This window comes from Drosophila yakuba, chromosome X (assembly GCF_016746365.2).
Source record: "Drosophila yakuba strain Tai18E2 chromosome X, Prin_Dyak_Tai18E2_2.1, whole genome shotgun sequence".
NCBI lineage: Eukaryota > Metazoa > Arthropoda > Insecta > Diptera > Drosophilidae > Drosophila > Drosophila yakuba.
Window position 1 is genome coordinate 5,110,252 of NC_052526.2, and position 27,905 is coordinate 5,138,156.

General features: G+C 42.5%; 5 protein-coding genes across 6 annotated transcripts; 4 read left to right on the top strand and 1 right to left on the bottom strand.

The window, feature by feature from the left end:
• Positions 1 to 71: 71 nt before the first annotated feature.
• Positions 72 to 5,644, top strand: LOC6524315 (sodium-dependent neutral amino acid transporter B(0)AT3). The gene is made up of 6 exons (XM_039377408.2): positions 72 to 1,528; positions 1,711 to 2,018; positions 2,103 to 3,060; positions 3,114 to 3,317; positions 3,410 to 3,831; positions 3,900 to 5,644. The coding sequence occupies exons 1-6, from the start codon at positions 1,439 to 1,441 to the stop codon at positions 4,096 to 4,098; spliced, it is 2,181 nt and encodes a 726-aa protein (XP_039233342.1). The 5' UTR covers positions 72 to 1,438; the 3' UTR covers positions 4,099 to 5,644.
• A 3,279-nt stretch (positions 5,645 to 8,923) lies between these two features.
• LOC6524316 (glutaredoxin domain-containing cysteine-rich protein CG12206) lies at positions 8,924 to 16,936 on the top strand. Its single transcript, XM_002100139.4, has 5 exons — positions 8,924 to 9,086; positions 9,143 to 10,706; positions 16,060 to 16,293; positions 16,352 to 16,417; positions 16,492 to 16,936. Exons 2-5 carry the CDS (start codon positions 9,387 to 9,389, stop codon positions 16,663 to 16,665), a joined length of 1,794 nt encoding a protein of 597 aa, XP_002100175.1. The 5' UTR covers positions 8,924 to 9,086; positions 9,143 to 9,386; the 3' UTR covers positions 16,666 to 16,936.
• A 1,541-nt stretch (positions 16,937 to 18,477) lies between these two features.
• Positions 18,478 to 20,022, top strand: LOC6524317 (E3 ubiquitin-protein ligase MARCHF5). Its single transcript, XM_002100140.3, has one exon. The coding sequence runs from the start codon at positions 18,626 to 18,628 to the stop codon at positions 19,847 to 19,849; it is 1,224 nt and encodes a 407-aa protein (XP_002100176.2). The 5' UTR covers positions 18,478 to 18,625; the 3' UTR covers positions 19,850 to 20,022.
• On the bottom strand, positions 19,939 to 22,162 carry LOC6524318. Its single transcript, XM_002100141.4, has 3 exons — positions 21,317 to 22,162; positions 20,559 to 21,259; positions 19,939 to 20,463 (listed from the first exon to the last, which is right to left on the bottom strand). Exons 1-3 carry the CDS (start codon positions 22,143 to 22,145, stop codon positions 20,056 to 20,058), a joined length of 1,938 nt encoding a protein of 645 aa, XP_002100177.3. The 5' UTR covers positions 22,146 to 22,162; the 3' UTR covers positions 19,939 to 20,055.
• A 103-nt stretch (positions 22,163 to 22,265) lies between these two features.
• Positions 22,266 to 23,388, top strand: LOC6524319. 2 transcript variants are annotated; one of them, XM_015190122.3, is made up of 2 exons: positions 22,266 to 22,479; positions 22,540 to 23,388. In XM_015190122.3, the coding sequence occupies exon 2, from the start codon at positions 22,602 to 22,604 to the stop codon at positions 23,202 to 23,204; it is 603 nt and encodes a 200-aa protein (XP_015045608.1). In that variant the 5' UTR covers positions 22,266 to 22,479; positions 22,540 to 22,601; the 3' UTR covers positions 23,205 to 23,388. The 2 variants fall into 2 exon arrangements, with proteins under 2 accessions (XP_015045608.1, XP_002100178.1); XM_002100142.4 differs by having other exon boundaries at positions 22,267 to 22,500; positions 22,561 to 23,388.
• The last annotated feature ends 4,517 nt before the right edge of the window (positions 23,389 to 27,905 follow it).

Sequence of the window (27,905 nt, forward strand, 5' to 3'; positions counted from 1 at the left end):
GTCTCCTTTCTCTCCCGTCGTCGCCTCCCCCGTTAACCGTTATCCTTTTCGTTCTGCCATTCGGTTATTACGTCCTTTGCTGCTCAACAGTTTCCTGCCAACGTCCCGTTACGACACAGCGTTACGTTATCCCAATCAGAATCACGGGATAGCGAAAGGAGCGACGGAATCGGCCTTTAAATAGGTTTTAATGCAACCACCTGCAACTGTTAATCCAAGGATAATCGACGAATAGCCCCCGCGCCCTTCGCTTCGCCCTGTTGGACTCCTTGACTTCGCTGTTTGTTTTAGTGCGACTTCAATTTTTCGCGAGTGCTTGCTTCGGTTATATAAGTCAGATTTCAACGAGGAACAAAAAAGTCAGTCTGAAAGGATATAACTCGCCTTTGAGGAGGGCACAAAAAAGTAAAACTGCCAAAGTTTCCCAAAATCAGTATCCTTAAAAGCATGCTCATATAGAGTTATGAAGAATAGGGTCTCCATGGCAGCAATGTAAACTACTCCCATCGCCCTAAGAAACACAGCCTACACTAATTGCAGGTCCGAAAAGAAAGTGAATTCCATTAAGCTGCATTAGCAAGTGGGCGGCAAGTGTTCAGGGGGCGGTGGGTGGGAAGGACTCCCTTTGATTGATTTATTGTGTGGACCTAGTCACGCGAACCACGCACATGTCCTGCTGTGTGTGTGTTTTTCTTTTTGCATGATTTGATTGATGGAAAGCACACGTTAAAAAATACGAACTATTGAATTTGATTATTTATTTAATGAGAACTGTCTGTCATCCTCTTTTTTTATTTTATCAACTTTATGTGTAACTGTATTGACTACTTTTGAGGAATCCATTAAGTAGCATATTTGCTTTATAAACGGTTAAGTTATTTCAAAGTTTAAATAAGTACAAATAAATAAACAATGTCTACATTGGTTTATAAATACGTTCTATATATTAGTTATTAGAATTAAACTTTTTTACTGAATTCATTTTCCATATAAATTTTTCTTTGTGCATGCATGCTAAATACAATTATTAGTAATACTTATATCACTACAAAGAGCAGCCTGCGGCACTGCGATGGCGTCTACTACTAATGCACCGTTATCACCTGCAATTAAGCACTAACAAAAGCACCAAGCCGTAGAAAAAAACAATAAAACGCAGAAATAAGCTAAAAGTAAACTGAAAGTAAACAGCAAGGGGATAATAATGCGATTAATACAGACACGTGAAAAAGTATGCTACGAAAAATGTCCAGTGAGTTCCTAGTTACCTGAACGCAACACTAGGTGGCGCCGAGGAAAGTGAAATCAGAGGACATCGAGAATAGAGAAGCGGAAGCACGGACTTAGAACACTATTAGGCACCTACACACACCCGCACAGCACCCACTCGTATACCTAGAATACCCTGTCATAAATCGAATAATAATTAAACACAATCATGGCCAACACAGCTCAGCTATTGCGTCGCCAAAGCTCCCGGGATATTGTGCTCAAAAGCCAAAAGAGCATCGATCAGCTGGAATTGAGGGTAAGTCTAGAGGGCGAAGCACAGATTATGTGGTATTCAGCGCAGAAAAAAGGTTAATTAAAGATTACCCGATTAATAAAATTTTTAATTTAATACTTGAGAGTAACTCTGGGTATTTTGACTAATTTTTTTTTTAAATTCCTCCTTTTTAGTGTGATTAATAAAATTAGTTAATTTTCCAGGAATTCCGAGGTCGCCTGGTGACAAAGGAGCATGGCGTCAGCCACCACCACCACACATCACTGCACCACCAGCCGCTCTATGGGGCCACCAACCAGGGCTTCATGTCCGACGCCTTCGACGAGTCCTCGGAACTGGAACAGGATCCGCCGCCCTTCGGCTCCGAGGCGAGCACTTCGAAGGCCAAGGCCGAACTGGTGGCCATTGCGGCTGCCTCGTCGGATCAGCAGGACATCGTCGAGGGCGAGAAGGAGGGCGAGGAGAGGGAGAGCTGGGACAGCAAGATCATGTTCTTGCTGGCCACCATCGGGTATGTTTCATAGCCAAAGGCAATGTATTAATGCTTCGGTGTAACGCCATTAAATTACTTAACGTAACTTTTAACTCGCCACAGCTATGCCGTTGGCTTGGGAAATGTGTGGCGTTTTCCCTATTTGGCCCAAAAGAATGGCGGCGGTGCCTTCCTGGTGCCCTACTTCATAATGCTTTGCATCCAGGGCATACCGATCTTCTACCTGGAACTGGCAATTGGTCAGCGACTGCGAAAAGGAGCCATTGGCGTTTGGAGCCAAGTGTCGCCGTATCTAGGCGGCATCGGGATCTCATCGGCGGTGGTCAGCTACATAGTGGCGCTGTACTATAACACCATAATCGCCTGGTGCCTGATTTATCTGCTACACAGTTTCGAATCGCCATTGCCTTGGGCCGACTGTCCGACGAGGTTGTATAAGAACTTTACCTACGACCATGAACCGGAGTGTGTGGCCTCCTCGCCGACGCAATTCTACTGGTATCGCACCACATTGCAATGCTCGGAGAGTGTGGATCTGCCGGAGAACTTCAATTACCACATGGCCATTGCGCTAATCGTCTCCTGGTTTTTGGTCTACATCTGCATGGTCCAGGGCATCACGTCATCCGGCAAGATCGTCTATATGACGGCTATATTCCCGTATGTGGTGCTCATAATATTCTTTTTTCGAGGTATCACTCTCAAGGGAGCTGCAGATGGGGTAGCACACTTGTTTACCCCTCGATGGGAAACTCTATTGGACCCAGTTGTTTGGCTGGAGGCAGGCACCCAGATCTTTTTCTCGCTGGGACTGGCCTTTGGCGGTCTGATTGCCTTCAGTTCGTACAATCCGGCGAATAATAACTGCTACAGGGACGCCATACTCGTGTCGCTCACCAATTGTGGCACCTCCATGTTCGCCGGAGTGGTTGTCTTCTCTGTCATCGGGTTTAAGGCCACGGCGACCTTTGATCGATGCACCGAGGAACGGAATGGGTTGATGGCCCAGAACAGGACTCACAACCTGCCCGTCTGTGATCTCCAAACGGAACTGGCCAATGTGAGTTAACTTTTCTTACACATGCACGCATATAATTATTATTATTATTTCAGAGCGCTTCAGGAACAGGATTGGCCTTCATCATCTTCACGGAGGCAATCAATCAGTTTCCGGGGGCCCAACTGTGGGCCGTTCTATTTTTCCTAATGCTCTTTACCCTGGGAATCGACTCGCAATTCGGGACTCTGGAGGGTGTGGTCACATCCCTGGTGGACATGAAGCTTTTTCCCAACCTGCCCAAGGAATATATTGTGGGGGTGAGCTATTCCTATACATTAGCCACTGCTTTACACTGAAATTCTACCCTTCCTTCTGAAATTGATAATAATTAAAATCGTTTATTTTGCAGGCCCTCTGCTTTTCCTGCTGCACGATTTCCATGTGCTTCGCCAATGGGGCTGGCAGCTATATATTTCAGTTGATGGACAGTTTCGCAGGCAATTTCCCGCTGCTGATCATTGCGCTTTTCGAGTGCCTCTCGATCAGCTACATTTACGGGGTGCGCCGATTCTCGGACGACATTGAGATGATGACCGGATCGCGGCCGAATTTCTACTGGATGTTCTGCTGGAAGTACCTATCGCCCTGTGCAATGGTCACCATCCTGCTGGCCTCCTTTTATCAACTTCTGACCGAGGGCAGTAGTTATCCCGCCTGGATTGCATCCAAGGGTGCCACTGAGGGCATGGAGTGGCCCCACTGGTGCATCGTCGTGGCCTTCTTTCTGATACTCTCATCCATTCTGTGGATACCGATTGTGGCGGTGCTGCGGTAAGAAACCATGACGGATTTCCATGACCATTTCACACATACCCGGATATACATATATTGTATTTCAGTCTGTGCGGCATCAAGGTGGTGGAGGACTCGGACCCCGCCTGGTTTCCCGAGGCGGAGCTAAGGGAAGTCCACGGCATCGTGCCACATGAGCCAACCGAACTGGAGCGCAGCATTTTCTGCTTCAACATGGACGGCACGGAGGGCATGTGCTGCCCAAAGTATGGACTACCGGAAAAGTCGCTAGAAGAGGAGGAATAGATACGGAGGATACCAGAAAAACAGAAAAACCGAAAAACAGAAAAAAAGTAGACAACAACGACAATAAATCCAGATGAATTCATAAAGCAAACCGAAATAGATACGGATGAAATATATAATGAATTTCGATGTAAATATGGACAATAAGTAAGCGCTCACCGATGTTAGGCGGCGTCGATATCAAAACACTCCTATATGGTCCTAAAGACTGTTTGAAGATAAAACGAAAAGAAAAAAAAAGAAAATATGTAATGCAAAGCAACCACAACAAGGAAAATAGGAAAATAGCAATACTATGTGTAGGTAAAACTCGACGCTGGATGCGCGGTTTCATTCAAGCAGAAAGCTATAGAAAAGCATAAAAAAAAGGCCGAAATCAATGAAAATATTTCCGCATAACTTCATTAGCATGTGGCCATATATATACGCGATTATTGTTTTCCATTGCCTTTCTTCTTTTTCGGGTTTGTTTTTTCGAAAAGGGCAGAGAGAGTGAAGAGTTGTTATATGGCCACCCTTATAGGGTCTACATATCCGATTTCGCTATCGAAGAGAAAACGTACAATTTGCCACAAACACCATTTGCTGACTATATAAGATATATATATGATAACTATATTCGATAACTACGCTGTATTCTAAACTTAATTGTTTAATTTGACCATATCATGCGAGGGGCATCATAAAGGGGCACCACCTATAAGAGATATATGTTTAACTATAACTATAATGTAACTATACCAACCACAGTTCATTCTCTGTTGTGATCAGCTCGGCTTTTTGTGTTTACTCTGCTCGTGTAGGCGGAATCACGAAATCATATCACATCCGAAACTATGCTTAAAACTTAAAAACCACTTTAACGTCTCAGTGTTATAGGTAATTGAAGGGGGAGAGATATGTATATCGGACATGCGTTATGTTTTGCTCTAATCGAAAGTTATACGAATAAAATTACTTGTTGGTAGCCGTTATCATCGCCACAGTCCATTGTACTTATGGCCTATAGGTATATCTGTAGTTATACATTTACATTACAAACAAACATTAACAAATCGCAAACGCAACCGTTCAAATAGGTGGAAAAGGAACCATATAAAGATATATATATACATATACATATACATATACATATACATAACTGGAGAAGGCAGCTTAAGGTTTAACGACTCATTATAGCATTGAAGAACTAATATTAACAAATTAAGGAATATAGTATAAATATATATATACATATATTTACATATATTTACGTGTTTCGAAATGCAGCTAATGGGCGCGTGAATTCGTTTTAAAACACAGTTCTGGACACTTTTGGGCATTTTTCAAATCGATCAAAATCCACTTTAAAATAAATTCACTCCTCCATGTAGCAATTGATGGCATTTTTTATAAGTTCTACATTTCTTTATGGTATATTTCTACACATACATCAATATACTATACACATCTATTTAGATCGAAAGGAAAACATATATTATACATGTATTAAATGTTATTGATGTTGACAATAAAGGAACCCCTACGAAACGAGTTTTAAACCAAATCGAAAGAGATCAGATATATGGGCAATCTTCTACTACCCGCAGATAAAACACAGGTAGAACAACAGTTTGCGAAAACCCATATGAATAGTAATATATTTACGATAAACAATACAAATCATATTACCAAAAAAATTCGATTATTATTACTAAATTGTTATTCTTATTTTCCCAGCTCCCAAGGGTCTTGTAATTGTTGTAAAATTCTCTCATTGTTCATTGAACACATGAAATGAAACTAACATATTGATAATTCAGCTTGTCATGTTTAACTTATGTTAAATATGCAACTGATATGTAATAACAAAAATTGCAACTAAATGACAATAAATAAGAAAAACCAAGGTTCATATGGCATTTTAATTGGCTACGCACAATTGGGATTTCCTTATGCTTTTCTGTTGCTTTCCTCTATTCACGTTTGAATAATCCTACGACTCCTTTACATATCCTGAATTTATAACAACTTCTCTTTATGATCAGTGAAGCTTGGCTAGTTTCTTTTCACTTACTACTAGTACACAGACAAAAAAATGTAATTACATTGTTAAATGGAGATGATACAAGTTATCAAAATGGAGTTTAAATCAATTTAAGTTATTTAAAAATACAGCTTAACAGCGGCGGCTAGTGTTAAGACATTTCCATTGGCAAGCAATTAAAAAGTGGCACTTCTTTCTCGCAGTGCAGCAAAGTGTGTGCGCATGTGCAACGGTAATCTGCATTGGCCAACGCCTGCAGCAGCCCTTGTGACTTTAGCGGAGCGCAACAGGCGGAAACAAACTGGCCAAGTGACCGGCCACTGTGCTGGGCGGAGCGGTACCTCTGCAACTGGGGGCGGTACGGGGGGCGGATAACGGTCGGCGGTCGGCGGTATGCATAGACATACATACATACATAAGTAGTCGTCATCGTTGGACGTCTCGCTGCATGGAATTAGCGGTAAATTACAAGCTGCACTGCCTGTTGGTTGCATGTGGCTGCTGCACTCGTACTTTCTGCATACTGCAAGTGCAGCTTTACATTCCGTTGATTGCACACACAAATTCGAGGCGTCTTTCTTTCGGTTTTTCTTTCCTTTGCATAAACACTTTGGTATTAAATATAATTAAAAGCTGAAATCCATCGGCAATTGTTCAGCCAACTGAGCCGCTCTGAAGGAAAGTTGTTGTTTGTGTTTATATACATATTTTTTAGGCGGAAATTTCTTGGCGACATCTCAGAGAAAACGAACAGTAGGAATCTATCAAAGTGTCCAAAACAGTTGTTCGTGATTTGTGGGCCTTGGAGTGGGATTCATTTGGTTGACTAGATCGGGTCAACTTATTAGCTTCTACAGGTTCTGAGATTCCAAAGTAATGCGGACAGTTAGACGGACGTACGGTTTCCATATTTCTGGGTTCGAGCTGGACCAATTTTATCTGCGAGCTGTTTTGATTGCCAGCGGAATCGGAATTCCTGCTCTCAAGTTGAAGTCTTAATCGCGGCATCGTCGCACCTGAGCCCCTAAAAACTGAAAACCAGTTTGAGGCCTTGCCACATTCCATCCATCCAACTGCCACTGCCCACTGCCTGTGCCCCGCGCACTCTCGGTGCTCCACTGTGCAGCTGGGGCACCAAACAATTAACTTTGGCAACAAACGAGTACTGCGCCGCCAGCAACACCAGCAACAGCAGCAACAAGACCAGCTACAATAACAATAATATAAGCGGCGGACAAGTGTCGACGTCGACAAAGGCAGCGACTGCGGCAGAGACAGTGGCAGCGGCAGCGGCAGCGCCGTCGACTGCGGCTGCGCATGCGCACGTAAACAAATTCTCAGCGCCGCATTTTGTTGCACTTTTCGGTGGGGTAATGTGACTTTGCCACTCATCTTGCCACTCAGATGAACTATTTCAATTCGTTTTCTTTGCATTTTACTGACGATATCAATACATAAATATATAGCTAAAGCTTAATATAATTTAACAAATAATTAAGCAAATGTGTATTGTGTTCTTAATTTCTTAAATATTAAAGCAATAACTGTGATCTGATTTAATTGTGTATTTAATGCGTTAACAATCTGTTGAAAGTGTATTTGAGACATCGCCTCGCGCACGTGCAGCTCTTTTATTTTTGTTTTAGGTAATTTCAGCGGCTGCTGCTTTTTTGTGAGTTTCTTGAAAGCAAAAATTAAAAAACCTCAACAACTGGCTTGAGAAAGAGTCGGCAAATGGGCGGCAGACAGAGAGGAAACTATGTGGAGAAGAAGAAGTAAAAAACAATCCCTGGCGAAACACGCCAACTCAAAGCGACTTTGTTGCTGCGGTTTCAGTTGCCAGCGCGATTTTGAATGGGTTGTACGCGCGGCGAGTTCTCAAAAGCGAGTTTTTTAAGCCGATATTAATATCCGAAGCATCAGAAATCCCAAATGAAATCGAAGATAGTAAAAAACAGAAGCGAAGACCCTAAACAAAAAACAGGCAGCGTGCGTGTGCAATAAATGGAAAATAAAGCCCAATAAAAATCTCTGAATGTGTAAAACTGTTTTTCCGAATTGTTTGATTTTTGTTTTATTTTTGTGTGTGTGCTTCGCTACCAAATGAAAATTGTGTGCAATAAGCGCCGAATGCAGGCCAGCAGCAACAACAACACCAGCAACGACAACAACAACGGGTAAGCGCCGCTCAAATATTTCCAAACAACAATTGAAAAAAAAAAGAAAAACAGAAATACCAGGTTCAAGTGTAACCAGTTTCCAGATTCCAAAGCGAAAAAAAAGCAGAAAAAAACCGAAAAAAAATGCCACGGGCTGAGCGCGCCCAATATTTCAAGTTCCCCAGCTATTTAAATGTAAATCCCGACTCGTTCTTAAGTTCGAAGAACATTCCCTGTCGAACCAAAAAAGTCGCTGCACTAATTGATCTGGCTTGTAGCAAAAAACGAAATGTGAACCCCGAGTTGAACAACATCTGTTTTGTGTATATTTTCTATATTTAACGTTTTTATTTTCATTTTATTAATTAGTAGTGTGCCTGGTTAGCTAACTGGAAAATAAGAAGGCTACTGTCGCAGGAAATCAAACCACTGGATAGCGACTTTATCAGGTGCCAAAATTTCAGGGTGTTCAGGGTTTCCCTCTTGTTTACGGCATTCTTTTGCCAGTTACGTCTGCTTTTTGCGGATTCGAGTTTATCATTATTATGATTATTATTTTTTTCTGGTTTCCCATCTGTATTTTTAGTGCGGTGGTAAAGCCTTTAACATTTATTCGGCATCATCTTCGACTTAAATGTCAAGCTCGTGTGGCGGCTTACACACTTAGAGAAACAAGAAACATGGGCGAAGAATCAAAAATCGTTCTTGATACAATACCATTTACCCTGCTTATTGAAGTCAGATTTTCCCCAAAAGTCGTAAAATGTTAAAATCGTAGAGATATGTCAAATTTTTAGTCGCAGGTAAAACTTCTTGTGGGTGCCTCCAAAACTCATTCTGATTTGCCTCTTTCTTGCAGCACCAACTGCAGTTACAGTCACTGCGCCAACAGCAAATGCTGCGATCGTATGCACGCAGCACGTATGTCATTCTAACTGTAAAGCACTTGGCAACGGTCAGCGGCAGGGGCAGCAACAAGTGGAACGCACAGGAGCAACATCATTAGCCGGCACTTGATTGCATCAGCTTGGAACAAGCACAAGTTATAGGCATTGGATCTCTGAAATCGGATATCGACAACAACAACCAGATGCTGCAGAACCATGGCGGCAATCACTAGCAATGTGTCGCGATTGGAGCCAATGCGCGGTATTTCCATAATCATTGAATCGCCAGAAGTGGCTGCGGCAACACCACCACCACCAGCAGTAGTAGTAGCAAAAGCTGCAACAGCAACAGCAGAAGCAGAAGCAGCCGCAGCAACACAAGTAGCACCAACTGCCAAGACCAGCAGCAACACTGAAATGTCGCTCAAGTCCCAGGCTGGCATGTTGCTGGCATTTGGCGACACAGCAGCAAAAACCAAAGATAATTTGGAAACTAGTTACGACACTGCAGCTAAGTCGGCAGCAGCACCGGGCAGCACCACCAAAATCTATCCGCAGTTGCTGCTGCGCATTGGCGGAGAAATTGCCGGTGCAACAGCAACAACAGCAGCAACAGCAGCAATAGCAGCAACAGCAACAACAGCAGCAGCAGCATCAGCAGCAACATCACCAACCATAATCAGCTGCAATGGTGAAATTGCCGCCAGTCAGCCAGCAGCAACAGCAGCGGACACAGCAGCAGCAACATTGCAACACAACAACACGGTAAAGATTCAAATCGAAAGCCAGGGTCAGCCGCGAACTCTGGGCAAGCAGATAAGTGTGGTCAAGCTGAACGAGGGCGTGGAGGAGATGCAGCAGCACTTGTGCTTTTTGGTGGACACCAGTGGCCAGTATTCGCCCTGCGAGACATTGGACAGTGGCACGGGCAGCGATCTGGAGGGCCACTCACAGCCACCACAGCAGCATCAGCAGCAGCAGGTGAAGTCACCGCAACTGGAGCTGCATTTGCAGACCACGCGGCTGAGGGTCAATGAGGAGGACCGTAAGCACAGACCGCTGGAGACGCCGCCGAGTCCAGTTCCTCAGCGGGCCTACAGCCTCACCGATGACAGCGAGGAGTGCGATGAGAGCAGCAACTCCTCCCTGAGCTGCGATTCCCTGCACTCTGGTGGCCTGCTGCCCACCACCCTGCTCCGGGACATTCGACTCCGAGAACGAGAGTCCGGTCCTTTGGTCACCAAAATCGATGGCAGACCGCTGCAATTCGAATCGGATGGCTATTATACCTTTCACGTGCGCGAGCACGAGAATTTCCGCAGTTTCGGCTCCAATTCCTCGACGGAGTACGAAGCGCAGCCCTTTGCGGAGGATCAGCCGGGTGAGGACTTTGCCGGCTATCGGGACATCCGGACGGAGGGCAAACTCTCCGCCAATTCTACGATTAGATCCGCCAAGGGAACCGTCAGGGGTGTCAAGAATCGTGTGCGCAATGGAGTAGCCACTTTCTTGCAGCTGCAGCAGCCCAATGTGAAGGTGAGTTCTTCTAATAAGCAAGTCAATTTGGTAGTCGATTCAGTAGATATGTTGCAAATATAACAGACACACTAATATAGTCTTTTAAAATGATAATAACAACGAAACAAAGCCCATTCAACAATTAAAAGGCATGGAAAAGTGCAATCTGCACTTGTATTCGGTAAATGGATACATTAAGCGAATTCATTAATTGCAATTACATTTCTTTGTTAAGTGAACAATTTAAGCAATGAAAGTCTTTAAATTCACTTGCATTCACCACTGGCATACAAAATGTATGAACAATTTCCGAAGCGCTGTTGTCAAACATTTTAGAATGTGAATTCCAAAATGATTGCAGTTAATCAGCTGACTATTTCTAGACTTTAAATATTTAATAAATATTTAGTTTGCATTAAATTAGCGCATGAGAAATTCGACGAGACGTATTTGAATGCCACACTACTTTAAATATTCCATTTGGGCAGATGATTCACACAAACACTCATTCAATTGCATGTGGGGGTTATTCATTGAGAAAGTTTTTGGTTTCGTTATGGATTTCTTTTTTCATTTTGTGTGTGTAATTTTTGAACATTTTTGTATTTTTTGTTTAACTTTAGTCTTTGGGTCGCTGACTTTTTCACACCTACACTCGCAGATGCAGAGACGCATTCGAAACTAAAGATGTACCATGCAGTATAGTATGCATTATGCAATGCCGAATTAAAATATGTATATTGTATATATTGTATATACATATAGATTGCATGTGAGGGTTCGTTTGTTGGCCTGTGTGAAAGTGAATCCAGACTTTTCGGTGATTCATCGCTGCTTTTTATTTGGGTTTTCATATTTTTGATTTCATTACGATTATTATTGAGAAATTTCTTTCTTTTTGTCGAAAGACAATTAACACCTGACTGCCGCTGTCTCTTTGCGGAGCTTGTTGTTGCTTGATTCGCCATAAAGCGGCTTAATATGTCACATATGTGTGTACGCCCTTCATCTCTATATGGATACAAATCCGAAAAGGCAAAAGAAAGCTGAATTACTAAAATGCTGACGGAAGTACGAAGCCAGATAGTCGGCTAGATAAGATAGATAAATTCCGCCTTAAATGATCCGCCACCTGACTAATTGCAAGTGTCTTTTTGTTTTTTTGTCTCGTTGTCTTATTTCTGAAACTTTTGATTTCGGGTTTCTCTTTTGGGAAAGTTCTCTTCTAAATGGGGGTTCCAAAAACAAAACAAAAACCAAAATAAATTGACCCATTTTTCGGTGGTGGGGAAGCGCGTCGAATCGCAGTTTTATTGAGCCGGAATTGGCCACGCTCGCACTTCTCAAATACCCTCGATTTTTTGCCTTGTCATCGGGTTGATCTGGGCTATTGAATATCGCTTTTTTTCCCTTTTAAACGCCCTTTTAATGTGAGTTTGCGAAATCAATTTACCAGACTCGGGGTAGCGTATTAACCCTGGAAATTGGGCAACTATTACATCTACTTAATATTGGTGTCCAATCTGATTGTTTAAGTGCCACGGTGTCAGTTTCGAGTGCGGGAAATACGAGATACTTATTCGTACGTATTCTTAAAATAGTTTACTCTTTACCACTTGTGTACATTTCCAAAACTCTGTGGCTTCAAACAACCTTCGCGATTATACATAATATATGACAACTTTATCATAGGGCTGTCACCCCGATGACCCCTGAAGTTCATTAATATTTCAACCAAGATTTAATCAAATATTTGACTGCCTCTTCGAATGAAATGTCAACTTCTTGTGCGACTCACAAGTTTTTGTTTGGTGATTTTTCTTAGTCAAATTAGCAAAGCCAACCTTGAAACCAAAATCAATGTATAATTATTGCTAAAAAAATAAACGAAAAAAAATGAAAGATACGAAATTATTTGGCTAAAAACAGCTTGCATAATTTTTCAAGAAACACAAATTATCATAATAAAGAGCCACTAATGCGTTAATTATGCAACAACAACAGCAATATAAATCGGATATACTGAGCAGACAGATCGAATTATATTTTATGGGCCGCAGCCGATTCCTCTTGGCTTTTGTTTCAGAGACGAGTTTTTTTTTTGCATTTGGAGTGGTGTCATTAAAATATCATTTAGCTAATTTGAGTTTGAGCACAGGCACGTTTACATATACCAAAATACTTTTGTGAACAATCATGTCTAAGTTTAAGCACTAATAGGTATTGCCAGAAAATGAAAGTTTATGTGTGTAATGACCCGATGACAAGCCCACTTGCACACGAAAGACCCCTTCCAAAGACTGAAACTGAATCTTTTTCCCCTGTAATTGCCCTAACATTGTACAGCAATACACAAAATGTGGCAAAAACACCATGCAACAACTTAAAAGAAAAAACTTTAAAATGGCTGGCTCGCCCTTACCACTAATTCTCATATTTAAATTGCAGACAAACATTTTAACAGCTCCCAATTAAACAAACAAACTTTATGCAGATAAAAAGACAATGGAGTAGTTTCAGGTCATAAATAGCAAGCACAAAAATTAGATAAAAAGTATCATTTGGGCATTGTGTAAATAGTTATCCAGCTCTATTTATCCAAAAAATATTTGGTATTGCCTACATCTTTGAAGATCCACTTGAAAACAAAACCATACCGACCTTTTCACTTGAGTACCAATGCATATTTCTGTTTGCCTTCAAACGAAAGTGAAAATGAAATCGCACGTGACTGGGATTCAGATTTGTAGCATATTTTGGACGATCTTTTACATCGTATGGGAGTATAATAAATAAAGATACATTTCGTACAATTAGGCAACTGAAGCTTGTGGGGCGTTAGCTGCATTTCAATTACAATTTGCATTCAGGGCCAAAAGAAAGCCACGAGAGCCGCCCGAAATGGGCTTATTAAGGTTTCCAATTATTGCCAAATTGAAGCTCGTTCGGGGCATGGCAGAAAAATAACTACAAAAAATACCACAGCCTGGAAACTGAATACGAAACTGAATACCCAACCGAACGAAAGTGAAATGTTTCCACTCTGCCCGCGTACGTGTGTAAATTTATGCAAAAAGAAAAGGGGCTTCGGTGAGGGGGGATGACAGCATATATGTATATGACAGCATGTATATACATATATATTTGTATATCGGTATAACTGGGTGTGAGAACTGACTTGTAGACAGATCATGACGGTACCCTAACCGCAAAAAGTCGACGGCCCCCAGTTCAATACAATAAGACAAGTGTCTTCGTTGGGCTTTGGGATTCGGCTCAAATAAAAATGTTATATTCGTTGAATAGATCGATGATGCTGTGCAAAAGCGAAATTTTCCCATGCGTTTCGTTCAGGAATATGTGAGCCGCTGTCCAGCGAAATATAAAAGGTAAAAATTCAAAATCCATCGATTGCCATCGAAATACTCGCTTTCTGGCTGTCCGAAGGTCTGCGAAAGGGTTATGTAACGCAGTGTGACGTATTAATTGAAATTTTTTTTTTGGTGGGCACTTCGTTCGGGGCTCCTTTGAGTCCCAGATCAAAAGCTAGAGATTGCCAAAAACCCCTCCTTTGTCGAACAACTGACCTGCTTTCTCTTTCGCCGCTCATAAAAAACTGTTGAAGATGCTGTTTCTTGAGTGCTTGGAGTTCTGCAGAAGATGCCCAGATTTTTGAGTTGTCATTTGGCCTGCGGTTCACAGTTCACAGCCTTGTTGTTTAAACGCATTCATACTTGTGCGCCATGTTTATTTATTCTTCCATTACATTGAATGGCCAGATTTTGAAGTGATTTGGCCTGCGGTTCACAGCCTCATTCATATTCGTGCGCATATCTCTTGCTTTTATTCTCATGAACATGTTCATTACACTCAATGGCTTTGAACTCTCGTCGGTGGAGCGACAAATGACGCTAAACAGCAAATGGCCACTATTAATGTACCAGTTTACCAGCTTAACATTTGTTTATGCCTCTCCCAAGCGGCGTTATGTTTGGATATTATATGCCATATATTAAATAACCGCCACCTGAGGCGATTTTGCGACTTGGATCCATGGGACCCCCGATGAAGTGGCAAGAGGCTGGAAATTCGATGTGGACTTGCAGCTTATGCAAGTGCAATGCGCCGATGCAGATCGAAAAAGGCAGAAAGAGGGTCGACAGGTTAAATACCGTGCAGTTTTTATAAGCTCGGATCTCAAATTTCCAGCAATAAAGGCGGTGACTAAACATTGAGTTATAACATATATTTATTATATTGTTAACAATTGACTTTTAATTTGAAATAAAATTTGAAATGTGTCCTATCTCGAGATTCCCAACCTCCCTCTAAAATTTCGAAAATTATTGACGTAAATAGTGAAATAAATAGCATTCATTTGTTGTTAATTAAATCAAATTCCCTTGTGAGACTGATTTAAAAGCGACAGTTGCAATTAATTTGATACCATTTCTCATGTTCAGGTCACATTTCACCATCATAACTCTCTGTTTAGTTGCCAAATGTCCTGCTCTATTAATTTATGTTTCTTATACCAATAAATCATTGCAAAATTTGACAACTTACTGAGGAAACTAGTCGTCTCGGAAAATTCGATCGAGTTTAAGGTATCGACTGTCGTCGCCGATGAAAATCTAGTTAATCAGGCTGACTAATGGAAGAAACGGAAAAAACTTGTCGGCCGAATCGAGCAAAATGTTTCGCATTGTGCCAAGTTTTCACTTCGGACATTCATTTGCCATTTACACAAATTGGCTATGCGTAATTTTCAATTGGATCCGTTGTGATTGCCGCCAGTCAATATCCCATCAGTATCAGCGAATTATAATGGATGGCACTCAAAAGAACCTGTCTGAAAGAACTCTCTATTCCAGAGTGGATTTAAAGTGGAATCCGCTAATTAGTATGGCAAAGAAACTGGCTCCGTTTCGTTTAACAAGTATTTTTGCTTGGCAATTAGCGGGCGATTTGTAACCACAATTCTCAAGTGTTTTGGCCAAGGCTGTTACCATTTTGCGGCTCCGTAGGGGGAAGGTTAAAGACAAAGGCGATGGAGCAGGCCGAAGATGCCCTCGATCCATTGGCCTAGCTACAAGTTGGCTTTTGTAACAGCCATTTTATTTGGGGGATGTGAATCAGCAATTAAGCTTATGACAAAAATGAATGAATTAGCTTTCGTGATGTTTGAAACTGAGCTGAAAGGTATTCTCATCACTTTAATTAACCTGGTTCATTTGAATCATTAACTGCGCAAAGTATTTAAATTTCCAGTTGAGTGTATCATACTGAATCAATCCATTGACATCCAAGCATTGCATTTTGTGTTTTAGCATTGTATTCGCTGTGTAACCGGATTTAAAACTAATTTCAGAACTACATGGAGAAGGACCTGGGCAAGGTGGTTTTGTACACCACGAGCATGGGAATCATCAGGGACACATATGCCAAGTGTGCCAATGTCAAACAGATTCTGCGCACACTGCTAATTAAATTCGAGGAGAGGGACGTTTTTATGAGCGTGGAATACCAGCAGGAGATTCGTGAAAGGATGCACGACGAGACCATCCGTGTGCCACAGCTCTTCGTCGAGGGTCAGCACATTGGGGTAACTATAAACAGATGTTCTTGAATAAAAAACGAATCTAAAACGAATTCATCTACAGGATGCCGAGATCGTGGAGCGGCTGAATGAAAGTGGCGAGCTACGACAGCTGTTGAAACCGTACAAAGTATGTTTAAATCAAAAATTTCTTTATATATTTTCTCTTTAATGAGTTAAGGAAATGTAATACTCCTTTTTCAGTCGATTGCCACTGCGTATACGTGCCAGACGTGCGGCGGATATCGCCTGCTGCCGTGCCCCTCGTGCAGCGGATCCAAGAAGTCCGTACACCGCAACCACTTTACGGCGGAGTTCGTGGCCTTAAAGTGCATGAACTGCGATGAAGTTGGGCTGGTAAAATGCCCGAATTGCTAAGGAAAACACTAACACGTTTTTTATCTATAATGCTTTTTTTTGTATCTATATTGAAGAGATTTTTTTTTTGCGCAACTTTTGTAGTCGCTTATTATTAACAGTTGTGATATTTGAGAGCAGTTTGAGCCGGTGATGAGCAGCCGTAACAAGTGCGAAACGAAAAGGAACGGAACCGAAACGACACACACACACTCACACAAAGAATACTACATATTCATATGTGAATCGATGAAATATCGAACAAATAAAAAAGAATTAGAATTTATGATTTCTACTTTGGCTGTTTTGAAAGCAAGTTTTCGGGCAGTCATTCAAAAGTGTTTCTTAATTGCCCCCAAACGTATGCAACACTTCCTTACGGCTTGGGGAATATCGCGCAAAAAATTAGGCAACACATTACGCCAAAGTAAGTTTTTTAAATTATTAATAATAACGTGCTAAGGTGGCGAAGCACTACTGGCTACTTTGTCCGCGCAGTAAATTGTCGCTATCCAACAAGCTGACAATCTACAAACAGATTTTAGGTCCAAACTGGAAGTACGGGTGCCAAATCTGGGGCTTGGCATGCGACAGCCAAATGAAAAGGATCCAGGCTATACAAAATAAGGTCGCAAGACTCATCACCGGATGCGAGTGGTTTGTGCGAAACACCACCCTGCACAGAGACCTGAAACTCGCAACGGTATTTGACGAGATAAACCAGCACTCGAGCAGATACCATGACAGGTTGGAGCGCCACAGAAATCGGCTGGCCAGCGCTCTAAACAGATCTCGCCCACTAAGAAGGCTGAATAGAAGACAACCGAGGGATCTCATTTCCCGATCTCCTGTGACAAGGGTCAGCAGAAGCTGACGCTTATCTTAATTCCTATGTGTTATCTGTGATTGTTATGTAATTGTAGTAAAATCAATAAAATGGGCTGAATTAATAGAAAAGAAGGACACAAAGGGGCTCCAAGTTTCCCCGTATGCCTTAATAAACAAAAATTATTATTATTAAAAAAATAATAATTTAATAATTTATTAAAGCGACGAATCCGTACATGCAGTACTAGTACCATAACATTGCAATTAAACATATAAATAATGTAACCAAATCTCTCACTTATCGCGGGAGGACTAACAACAAAATCTCAAACATCGAGGGGGTCTTTAAAGCTGTCCAATTGTTTTGGCAAAGCCCTTTCTTTTGAGTCTTCTTAGAGGCCTGGCAGGGAGTAGGCGTTTTGCCAGCATGCTGTGGTGTGTTTTAAGCCTATCACTGTATCTGCTCTTGTGCCTTGAGATCTGCTCTTCTACTGTATGCAGATTCAGGTCCCGTGCCAAAGTAAGCCATTTTTTATCCAGAGCTACCGTTGTGAGCTTTTTGGACCATTTTTGGATCGTTTCCAAAATGTCGATTTTTTATCGTTTTTTATCATAACTTAACAAAAAATGTAAAAAAAATATAATCCTTATTTTCGAACACAGTTCGATTGGAAATTTAATTACGAATTCTTCGAGGTATGACATTCCATTTTTGGACCAGTATTTCAAATGTTCTGATCAAAGCACTGATATTTATAGTCGCAAAATAACAGAAAAACGATTTTCGGCAAAAATTCAAAAATCATCATCAAAAATTACAAAAAATGTGAACAAATTTTATTTTTTTTTGAAAACACAGTTCGATTGATATTTATAGTCTCAAAAAACATATATAAAATAATAGAAGAAAACATTTGGTATAAGATAAAGCTGTAATAGACCGATGAGCTTTCCATTACTTTATTTTCAGAGTCGGCTACTCCGATCATCTTGTCTGTGCCACTTAATTCATTCCATCTTGTCAGCTCGTATTCAGCATTTAATGTCGTTATAAGTTTATTTCATACAAAATTCGTTGTCTCTACGCTTGTTAGTCAATTGCATTTTTTCCCGTATCTTTCAATCCCGTTTCTCGGTATTGATTTGGGTTTTGATGGAATCCGATCTGAGGGTGTACTACCAGCCGGCTGGCCAAGTGGGTTCCCAGGCTGAACTGCAATGTGCCCTGGACCTTGATATTCATAATTCAGATCATACGGAGACGCGTGGCAGTGGCGGTTCTAATCCTTTTCCGCAGGACACCGAGCAGCCGACTTCGGATGTGGAGCGCACCTGTTGGATATGTTTCGCAAACCGCGAAGACAACCGGCGGGCCAAGTGGGTGCATCCGTGCCAGTGCCGCGGTGCCACCAAGTGGGTTCATCAGAGCTGTCTGTACCGCTGGATCGACGAGAAGCAGCAGGGTAACCATCGGCGGGCGGTGGTTTGTCAACAATGCCAAATTGAGTATATTATCGTCTTTCCCCGAATGAATCCCTTGGCCAGTATTCTGGAGAAACTGGATTTCGCTGTGAGGCGGACCTGCCCCTATTTGGCGCTCGGAATGTTCATGTGCTGGGTTTACTGGACTGCCATCACGTACGGAGCCATCACTGTCATCCAGGTGTTGGGTCAAGAACGCGCAGTTCAGCTGATGGAGAACGAGATCTTCCTGCTGGTGGGTCTGCCCTTCATTCCGGTGGGTTTGGTCCTAATGCGACTCGTGCGCTGGGAGGATGCCGTCTTGAAGGCCATGCGCAGCAGATACAACATTCTGCGGAAGTTGCCCTTTTTCCACCGGGCCGGGGAGCCGGAAGCTGGAACGGGAGACTTGGGTGTCTTGAGCGATAGTTCCACTAGTTTGCCACCAATCCAGCATAATCCATCCATCACCGAACCCATCTTCATCTCTCGACTCCTTTGCGGAGCCTTTTTTCTGCCATCTATTGCCGCCGCCGTGGGAAATGTGTTTTTCAGGAGCATAGAAGATCCAATGCATCGCACCATCATCGGCGGAATCGCCTATATCGGGATTAAGGGAATCTTAAAAATCTACCTCAAACAGAAGCTATATGTCCGCCGCCGGGGGCGTCGCATTGTGAACTACACCGATGAAAACGTACGGTTATATTTTGGTGGACAGAACAGGGAGGCACCAGCCCACGGTTCCCAAAATCCCCAAGCCAATGCCGATAACAATCCGAATCAAAGGTATGAAATTGCCCGCCAGTTTGCCGGATTTGCAGGATTGGATGAGAACATGGAGGACAGCTCTAGCGTGGCCACCACGGACTCTGAGGATTGTGACCCGGACTACGTCACTGGACCAGATAATTAAGCCCAAAAATTTTAACGGCAAGAAAGACGTTGGAAACGAGCAATAAAATAGTGTATAGATATACGTCTTTTTGAAAACTGCAAATTGGATATATGCATAGATGCTCGACTAATTTATTAACCTGTATAATTGTTATATACTTTAATACATTGAATTCAGTTTGGTAAACTATATTCATTATTAGTAATATATTATTCAGAATTGCATTAACTAGGCACTGTGCATTTATTAAGGTTCAAATGCTTCCTGTAGAAGGGCGCCTTGGGACACTTTCGTTCGCAATAAGGACGAAACTTGACGTCGATGCAGCAGCGGTAGGTGTTCCAGTTCTTATTCGGCACATACTGTAGACTATCCATAAAGATCGTTGAGTGGGAGTGTAGGCGGTGCAGAAACCTCTTGAAGCTTTCAAAGGTCAACTCTCGATGACGTGAGCACCTATAATCATGATGGTGCGAGACGCCCTCGCAATACACCCAATACCGCTCCGTGATCTTTTTGTTCTCGAACTCTTTTAGCATTTCCCTAACGTCCTTCCCCTTTTGACTTTCCCGCTGTCTATTAGCAATGATCGCCTGACACAAAAGGGTGCCCTCCCAGATCAAGTGGCAAATCTGTAAGAAAAATGTAGCGCATAAATGTAGCACTTAAAGATGGCAATCAATTCCTGGCGCAAACTCCTTTGCTTTTCAATCACTCCGATGCTCACCTCTGGCATCTGGCCAATCTCACCGATGCGATCGTTTTCGGACCTATTGCAAATGGATCGGCGCAGCCAGGGTGACACGAGTCCAAAGCGCACTCCTTGCATCACCTGGACGGCGTACTTCTTGCGCTCCACCCAGGCGTAATTCAACCAGTAGAAGGCGGCGAAGAAGACCTCGTCCTCACTATTGACACACAGCGTGTCTTGGTTAAGCAAAGAGTACACTTCATTGGCATCGAACTCGAGGAACTCCCAGGATGCCACAACTGGCAGAAAGCACTTTCGCAACCGCGCCTGCATTGCAACCATGATTTCCAAGCAGCGCAAATCCCTGGCCATGAGGTAGGTGTGGAATGCATTGATCTCCCAAATGCCGCAACCTCCTTTCGTCGAAAAGGTGCCCCAGTACTGCTCCATCAGTTCCTTCACGCCCAAGCACTTGGCTGCCGCGAAGAAAGGTATCAGCTCCTTGCCAATGGCAAAGTTTTCCTCCTCGTTCAGCATCCATTCGTAGATGCGAACTATAAGGGCCATTTCGACTTTTTGCACTGGCATTTGCAAAAATTGGCTCGAAAAATCGCGAAAATTGCGGGCAAAGTAGGTGAACAGGAAACGGTTCACGAAGTAGAACCTGGACTCTATCTGAATCTCCAGGTCGTCGTGCCAGCACCTCTTTGTCGCCTCCCACACGATCTCATTATTACCTGATTATGCGTTAATTAATAATCCTTTAATTTAACGTAGGCAGTAGCGGAACTCACCCATCCGCCTTTTCGCCTTCCTTAAAATGGTCTCGGCACAGGATACGTTCACTTTGGCACTCATCGGCTTCCAAATGACCTCAAAGTCGCGTGAGGTGCCCCCGGCTCTGAGCATGGGATCCAAGACAGGTGGATGGGGCATCGAACTCTCGTTTTCATTTTCCGGGGGCGTAGGCAGAATACCCTCGATGCTAAAGGCACTGCTTATATTTCGCAGGCGAGCTTGTCGCGCAATGGTCAAAATGTCAGCGAAATCGGGATCCATTCGGGTCAAATACATTAGTGGCGGCGGAGGACATGTGATTTTCTCGTCGTTTGCCGAAGCGATGGCTTCAGGCCCAATGCTTTCCACAATATTAAGTTTTGAGCTATTGGAAATCGGAGATGACATTTGGGGATCGGCGACCTCCACCAAACTACGGGTCACCGTGCTGGGAACAATCTGATTATTTATATAACGACTCCAATACCAGGTGGGGGTCAGCAATTTGTTGGAAACATCCAACACATTCTTGGGCTCTTTCGACGAAATTTTTTCCTTGTGCTCTTTCTTCTTTTCGTCCTTTTGCTTGTTCACAAACATGATCACTTTTATATAAAACCAATGCACCAAGGAAGTTATATAAAATATAAGTGCAAAAAAGACTTGCTGAAAACGTTTAGATGAATATTTTTGTAATTTGCAACAAATTTGAAGAGATTTTTCAATGCCAACTTTGGTAAAAACTATGTTCATTAATTGTCCTTTAGTTTCACAAATGCTAAATTTTAATGCTTTACATTCTCCCCCTTCTATATAAGACATTTCCGTACATAATTGACAATCCATAAACAATATAGTGCATACATTTGGTACTTTCGTAAAAAAGTAATGGAGATTTTGGTAAATTGGCAGCAGGCATTGACTTTACCTTTGGCCTCTCCAGATTTGTCAGTGCTCCGTGTAGAGCATTATCACACAGCTCGTTCAACGTTTCGGTCGACACATTCTCGAGTCAAACTGAAGCACTCTATTCGTAAAATCAGAACAAATTCAAATTGTAAATTTTTACCTGTCCCTTCTTTATAAGTTTTGAGTTCCCTTTCGGTAAAATTGCCTTGAAAAGCAGCATAATCAAACGAAACCCCCGAGCCGAGCTAGCAGACACTCCTCAACTTGCTTGGTAAGCGTTGCGTTACCAAAAGTAAGTTTATAGGAATCATTTAATCCTAACATCAAGTAGATTGAGAAAGAATACTTGTAGCACTATTTTCGGAAGACATATTCTAGTAGCATAACATCAGGATGTCTGACAACACGGCCGTGAGCTCTGTGCTCAACGTTGTTCTTTGCGGAGCCGCCGGTTTCGGTTTCTACAAGATTGGACCCAGTGAACACCCGTACGCCTTCACAGCCTGCGTTTTTGGTTTCTGCCATGGACTCTTTGGTTTGGTTAGCGGTTTGACCGGCGATGAAAATGTCAAGAAGGTCACGGAGACGACCACATCGATCATGGAGATCATACCGCTGCCACTAGTCAATGTGGATCTCTATCTAGGCGCCGAGAGCAACAACATTGCTCTGGGCCATGGACTCTTCATTGTGCCACTGGCCGTCAGCGTGATCCTCAGCTTTTGCAAGAACGAAAGCGGAGATGAGGGCGAAGGAAGCCCCCTTGACACGCTGAAGACCCTCACCATTTTAGGTAACATCACCTCGCTGTTGTATCTGGCGATCAATGAGAGCAGCTGGAACCTGGGCGGCATGGCCTTCCTGGCCTTCATGGCCAAGTTTGGGGCCAAATTCTTTGAGGAGCAGATCAGCGAGGGCAGCGGGGAGCCGGTGACCTACTTAAGTTGGTCGGGCTTCTACGTCCTCACCGCCATGGCCGTCTCGGGCGAGAAGTAAACAGAAGTGGGCGGTGTATCTGCCCAAATCCTGGGATCCGGGTTCCTGACCATCAGCTGAGTTGGCCCTTGCAGCCCTTGCAACCTCTTTTCCCCATAAACTTTCCGTCACTTCCGGGTCCCCAACTCATTCGACCTTGGACGAGCAGAGTGATGAATAAATTATTGGACTGATGCTATGGTGACTCGTTAATATTTTAATCATTTGGCTTCAATATTTAAGAAATATACATTTATCGAAAACTGGGGAATCAATTTGATATTAGTTAATGGCTGTAAATAACACATTTCGTTGATGTTCTATAACGAAATAAAAAAAAAGAAGCCGACGTAATAAAGAGCGATCACTTTTAATTGAGACTAGTTTAATTGTTACGGCATTGCATTCCGCTCGAATCGATACGTTTCGATTGTGAGCGAGGCATTAGGCAACCAAAATCCCATTGGCCACGCCCAGGGCTTGCCGCCCCCCGCCCAAAAAAGCGAAAACACATAAAACCTACACCGGCCATTGACAATAAGAACTAATAAATTTTAAGACCTAATGTCAACAAATCGGCGGTAAGTAGGGGCACGCACAAACGCACAATCCGCACAGTGAAGCCCGGCTACCAGGGCAGCCTGCCCTGTCTTAGGGCAGAAGCAAAAAGCGTGCTCAATGAGCATGACAGCCACAAAACAAAAGCCAAATAGCCCAAAAAGAGTAAAGATATAATAAAAATTGTTGTACATTTTTGGACCGTGTCTTGTGTCTTGTTCATTGTTATTTTTATGACTTAGTGCCAATGGGTTTTCGGTTTTTCGGTTATTTATTTTTTTGTTTTTTCGTTTTGGGGTGGGGTTCAACCCGAAGTTACGTGCTAATTTCTGGCCGACTGAAACTGAAACTGAAAACTCGGCCCGAGAACTGGTTGTTACAGAAATATTTGTGTTATCGCAGGTAATTGGCTGGCATTGTCTGTTTTTCTTTCGCTTTTCCCCGCCTTAAGAGTCGTGGCATTGGGCAAGTTTTGGAGATCAGGGACCCTGGGGGCTGTGTTTTGGTTAAGATCTGCCGATCACATCCGCTTGCTAAAAATCCGATTGCTTTGATGAGAGAACGGCTCCATATCCATCTAAACTCAATTGTCGCCATTCTGGGTACACATTTCCAACTTTATACTAAATATTAAATTTGCTTTAATTTGCCTAAACTGTACTATTGTGCAACTCAAAGTTCAATAACTCCTTGTATTTGCACCATACAGCCAGTCTTGTCGCTCGTTTTCTGCTCGGCTTGTTTATTCAAAGCCATTGAATGTGAACTGAAGTGCTTTGGGATGGAGTGGAGATATGGCCAGTAAGTTGATTGGTTTTTGTGTCCGCATATGTAGATATATGTAGATCGATCGATGGCTGGCTGCTCTGGGGGAAATTAGATTTATTACACCAGGCGATGATTAAGGGAATTTGTGGCAAGTGGCACTCCAGATGAGTCGGTGGACCCTTCAGCGGCTCCACTTGCCAAATAAAGCACTGAAAAAACCCATCATGGCCTCAAATAAAATTGTCGGATAAAATTGAGATTTTATTTTCATTATAATATTGTGTCTCGCGAACTTGGCAATAAAAAGTATTGCAAATGAACTAAAATTTACCCCCTCAGCAATATACATGTTGTATTGAAGAACATGAAGTGCTTCTTTATATTTCAAAATTATGCTAGACTACCTTATTTTCTCTTGGTGTACGGATACTCCTTTGTGGTCTTTCCCACAGCCTCAGAGCTTGAATTTGAATCTGAACCAAAATCAGAATCAAAATCAGCCTCAGACATCGGCTATATTAATCTCTTGTTATTGTTGTGTTCTAAACAGGCGGCGGAGATGATTAATCGCTTTTTGGCAGCGAAATACTTGGAGTGGCGCAGCCATTGGGCCTGTCTATCAGTATATCAGTTTTGGACCTTTTTTGGTAATATTTATAGCAGTGCCCCCTTCCGATCATATCTATGTCCAGCACATTTTGAAATCCGTACCACCTATGGCCCTTATCGAAGCTTCAACAGGTTTATATATGCCGCCCCCAGTTACACCTGTCAACGCCCTTTTGGACCCTAGTTATAGCTTGTTATCTATATTGCTTTAGTATATCTACTCGTATCAAACGCTCTGACGAAACGTGCCCCATAGCTGCGGAGTCTAGTGCGGATACAATTTTCGGTAGTTGGATTCATTTTCACAAAACGAAAATGCATTTTCCAGCTACAAGCAATAAGCTGTGGAGAGCGCCATTGTTGATATTTCATCCACGCTTCCCAGTTACTTAATAATGCATATTGCTTGGGGGCAATTAAATATTTTATTTGTGCCATCGATTTGGCCGCTTTTCGAACTCCAATCAATAGCTTGGGTTTTTTTAGCAGGGAATTCTTTTGATTAGCGCACAGAAAAAAATAATTCTAAGACAAATTTTTGGCTTTTACCCAAGCTCAAGTTTAGGAACCAAATTATGAAGTAATCAAGCTACTGGGCAACAGCTAATGTATGTACACATACCAATTTCCATGTCGTTTTACCACCGATAACAGCACTTTTGACGCGGAAAACACTAAGTTACCGATTATGGTGATACTCATACTTTTTTGCACCGTGTGCGCTGCATATACACAGCCACACACACACATACATATATATATTCACACACGGACACACTTTATAGGCCGCCCGAGGGGAAAATTGGCCAGGTACGAGGTATTAGCATTAGCATTCATCGGACATTCAGGTTTCGCTGGAGCCGGAGCGAAGAATGCCGGCCTCCCCCGCCGCGCCCCTGGCCAAGGTAACAAGGTCTTGGTATGCGAATGCTGGAACTTTTGGAATTAGAATGTAAAGTGAAAGGAGTTCTACGGGTTAATGCCATGCCAAAAGAGTCCCCCCCTACCTTCCGCCTCCCTGCCTCATCTTTCTTCTCGTTCCTTCTCGGCAGTCTACTGCTGCTGCTGCTGCTGCTTCTTCGTCGTCTTTCTTTCTTCTGCGAACGCCATGCGACGTTTTAATGAATGAGGAATGACTGCATGAAAATTGCCCCGGCACGATACGTTCAAGAAAGCAGATATATGAGATATACCACCTATATATGTATGTTCGACTGACTACAGCGAGATGCAGAAAAGAAATACCTGCAGAGAGACCCAGACCGAGACCGAGACTGAGACCGAGACCGAGACCCTTGGACTGACTGTGCAAATATGAGTACCATTGCGGTGAAGCCGGCAGACAAATTATCGCCAGTCGGCTAAAAGGCAGTTAAAGCCTCAAATGGGTCGAATTTTTCATGGGGACACGGATGTGAGATCAGGAAGTTTGGTTGTTTTTAGATGTGGGCGCCATTCTTCGTCTGTTGGTAACAAATATTATATTGAGACAAACCATTTAGGTTCTTAACAGTAAGCGAAATGAAAATATTAAGTAAATACTTAAATAAGATTTCCCCGAGATTTCAGCAAATCACCATAATATATGCGACTTTAATCCCACATTTTCGAGGTAAACGAATATACATACATATGTATGTAAAAAGGAGCAGAAGCGAGAAATTTGGATGCCTGGCATTATTGTCTAGTATCGGATCGCATTCTGATCGCATAGCAATGAGTTGCGGAAGAAGATTATTAACAACGAAATAGTTTTCGTGTAGGATTAGTGGGGAATATATTTAGACAGGCAGCCAGACAGAACCGAAACGAGCCGAGCCGACACTTTGAGGAGGTGGAAATGAGTGGGTGGGATTGGATGAATGAGACGCGGAGAGATGAAGATGTCGCCTGACAACCGTTTGCACTGCGCGAAAAAAGATTTCGATTCCAACTAGTACTATGAAAGTGTTTTGCATACATATTTTCGCTACTAGCTTCAAACTAAACCATATATTTATTATGATCTTTAAAAATTATAGAAATGTCTATGCGTAAACAAAAATTTGCTAAAATAGATAGAAAATACTAATAAAAAAAAAAAAAAAAAAAAAACAGGAGACCTTATACGCATAAAACCTGCTGCTGTGCAAAGTTTGTTTTAATAATTCGGTGTTTTGCTCTTCTAGTGCAAAGAATCTCTACGTTCTTTCTTCCGCATGTCTGAGTCTATTTTTAAGACAACTAATCGCCCAGAACGCCGACAGCGTCGCCAAAGGCCGCCAACGCAGTCGCAGTCGCAGCCGTTTTCCACATATCCACATTTCCATTTTCCCCTGCCCACTTTACAGCTTACATTTTCCGACAGCGAAGCTGATTCTACTTTCCATTTGGCCGAACTTCAATCTTAGTTGGCCAGGAAAATGTCTAGTTGCCATAGGACGCACATAAATTAATTGACATTTATGGGAACGATTTTCTTATCTCCGGAGGGAAAATTCCGCAGCGACGAAAAGCTAACATTGCCTCAAGTTTATTTTTACACTTGCATGGAATTTTCTATTTGTCAGCGGGGACATCTCATAGATACACCTCTCGGTGAGTTTTCCCCATTTGAAAACGGTCTATTTTATTTTTATACAGCTAAATATTTTGTACGAAAGCGGGGCTACACTACCCTCCATTTTTTTTTAAGAAAGACGCTAATGGCGAGGCGCCTATGAATACACCAGTCAACAGGGGTACGTGCTAATTAACACAGTGGGAAAAACATTTTTCACAATTTGTCACATATTTATTAATTCAATT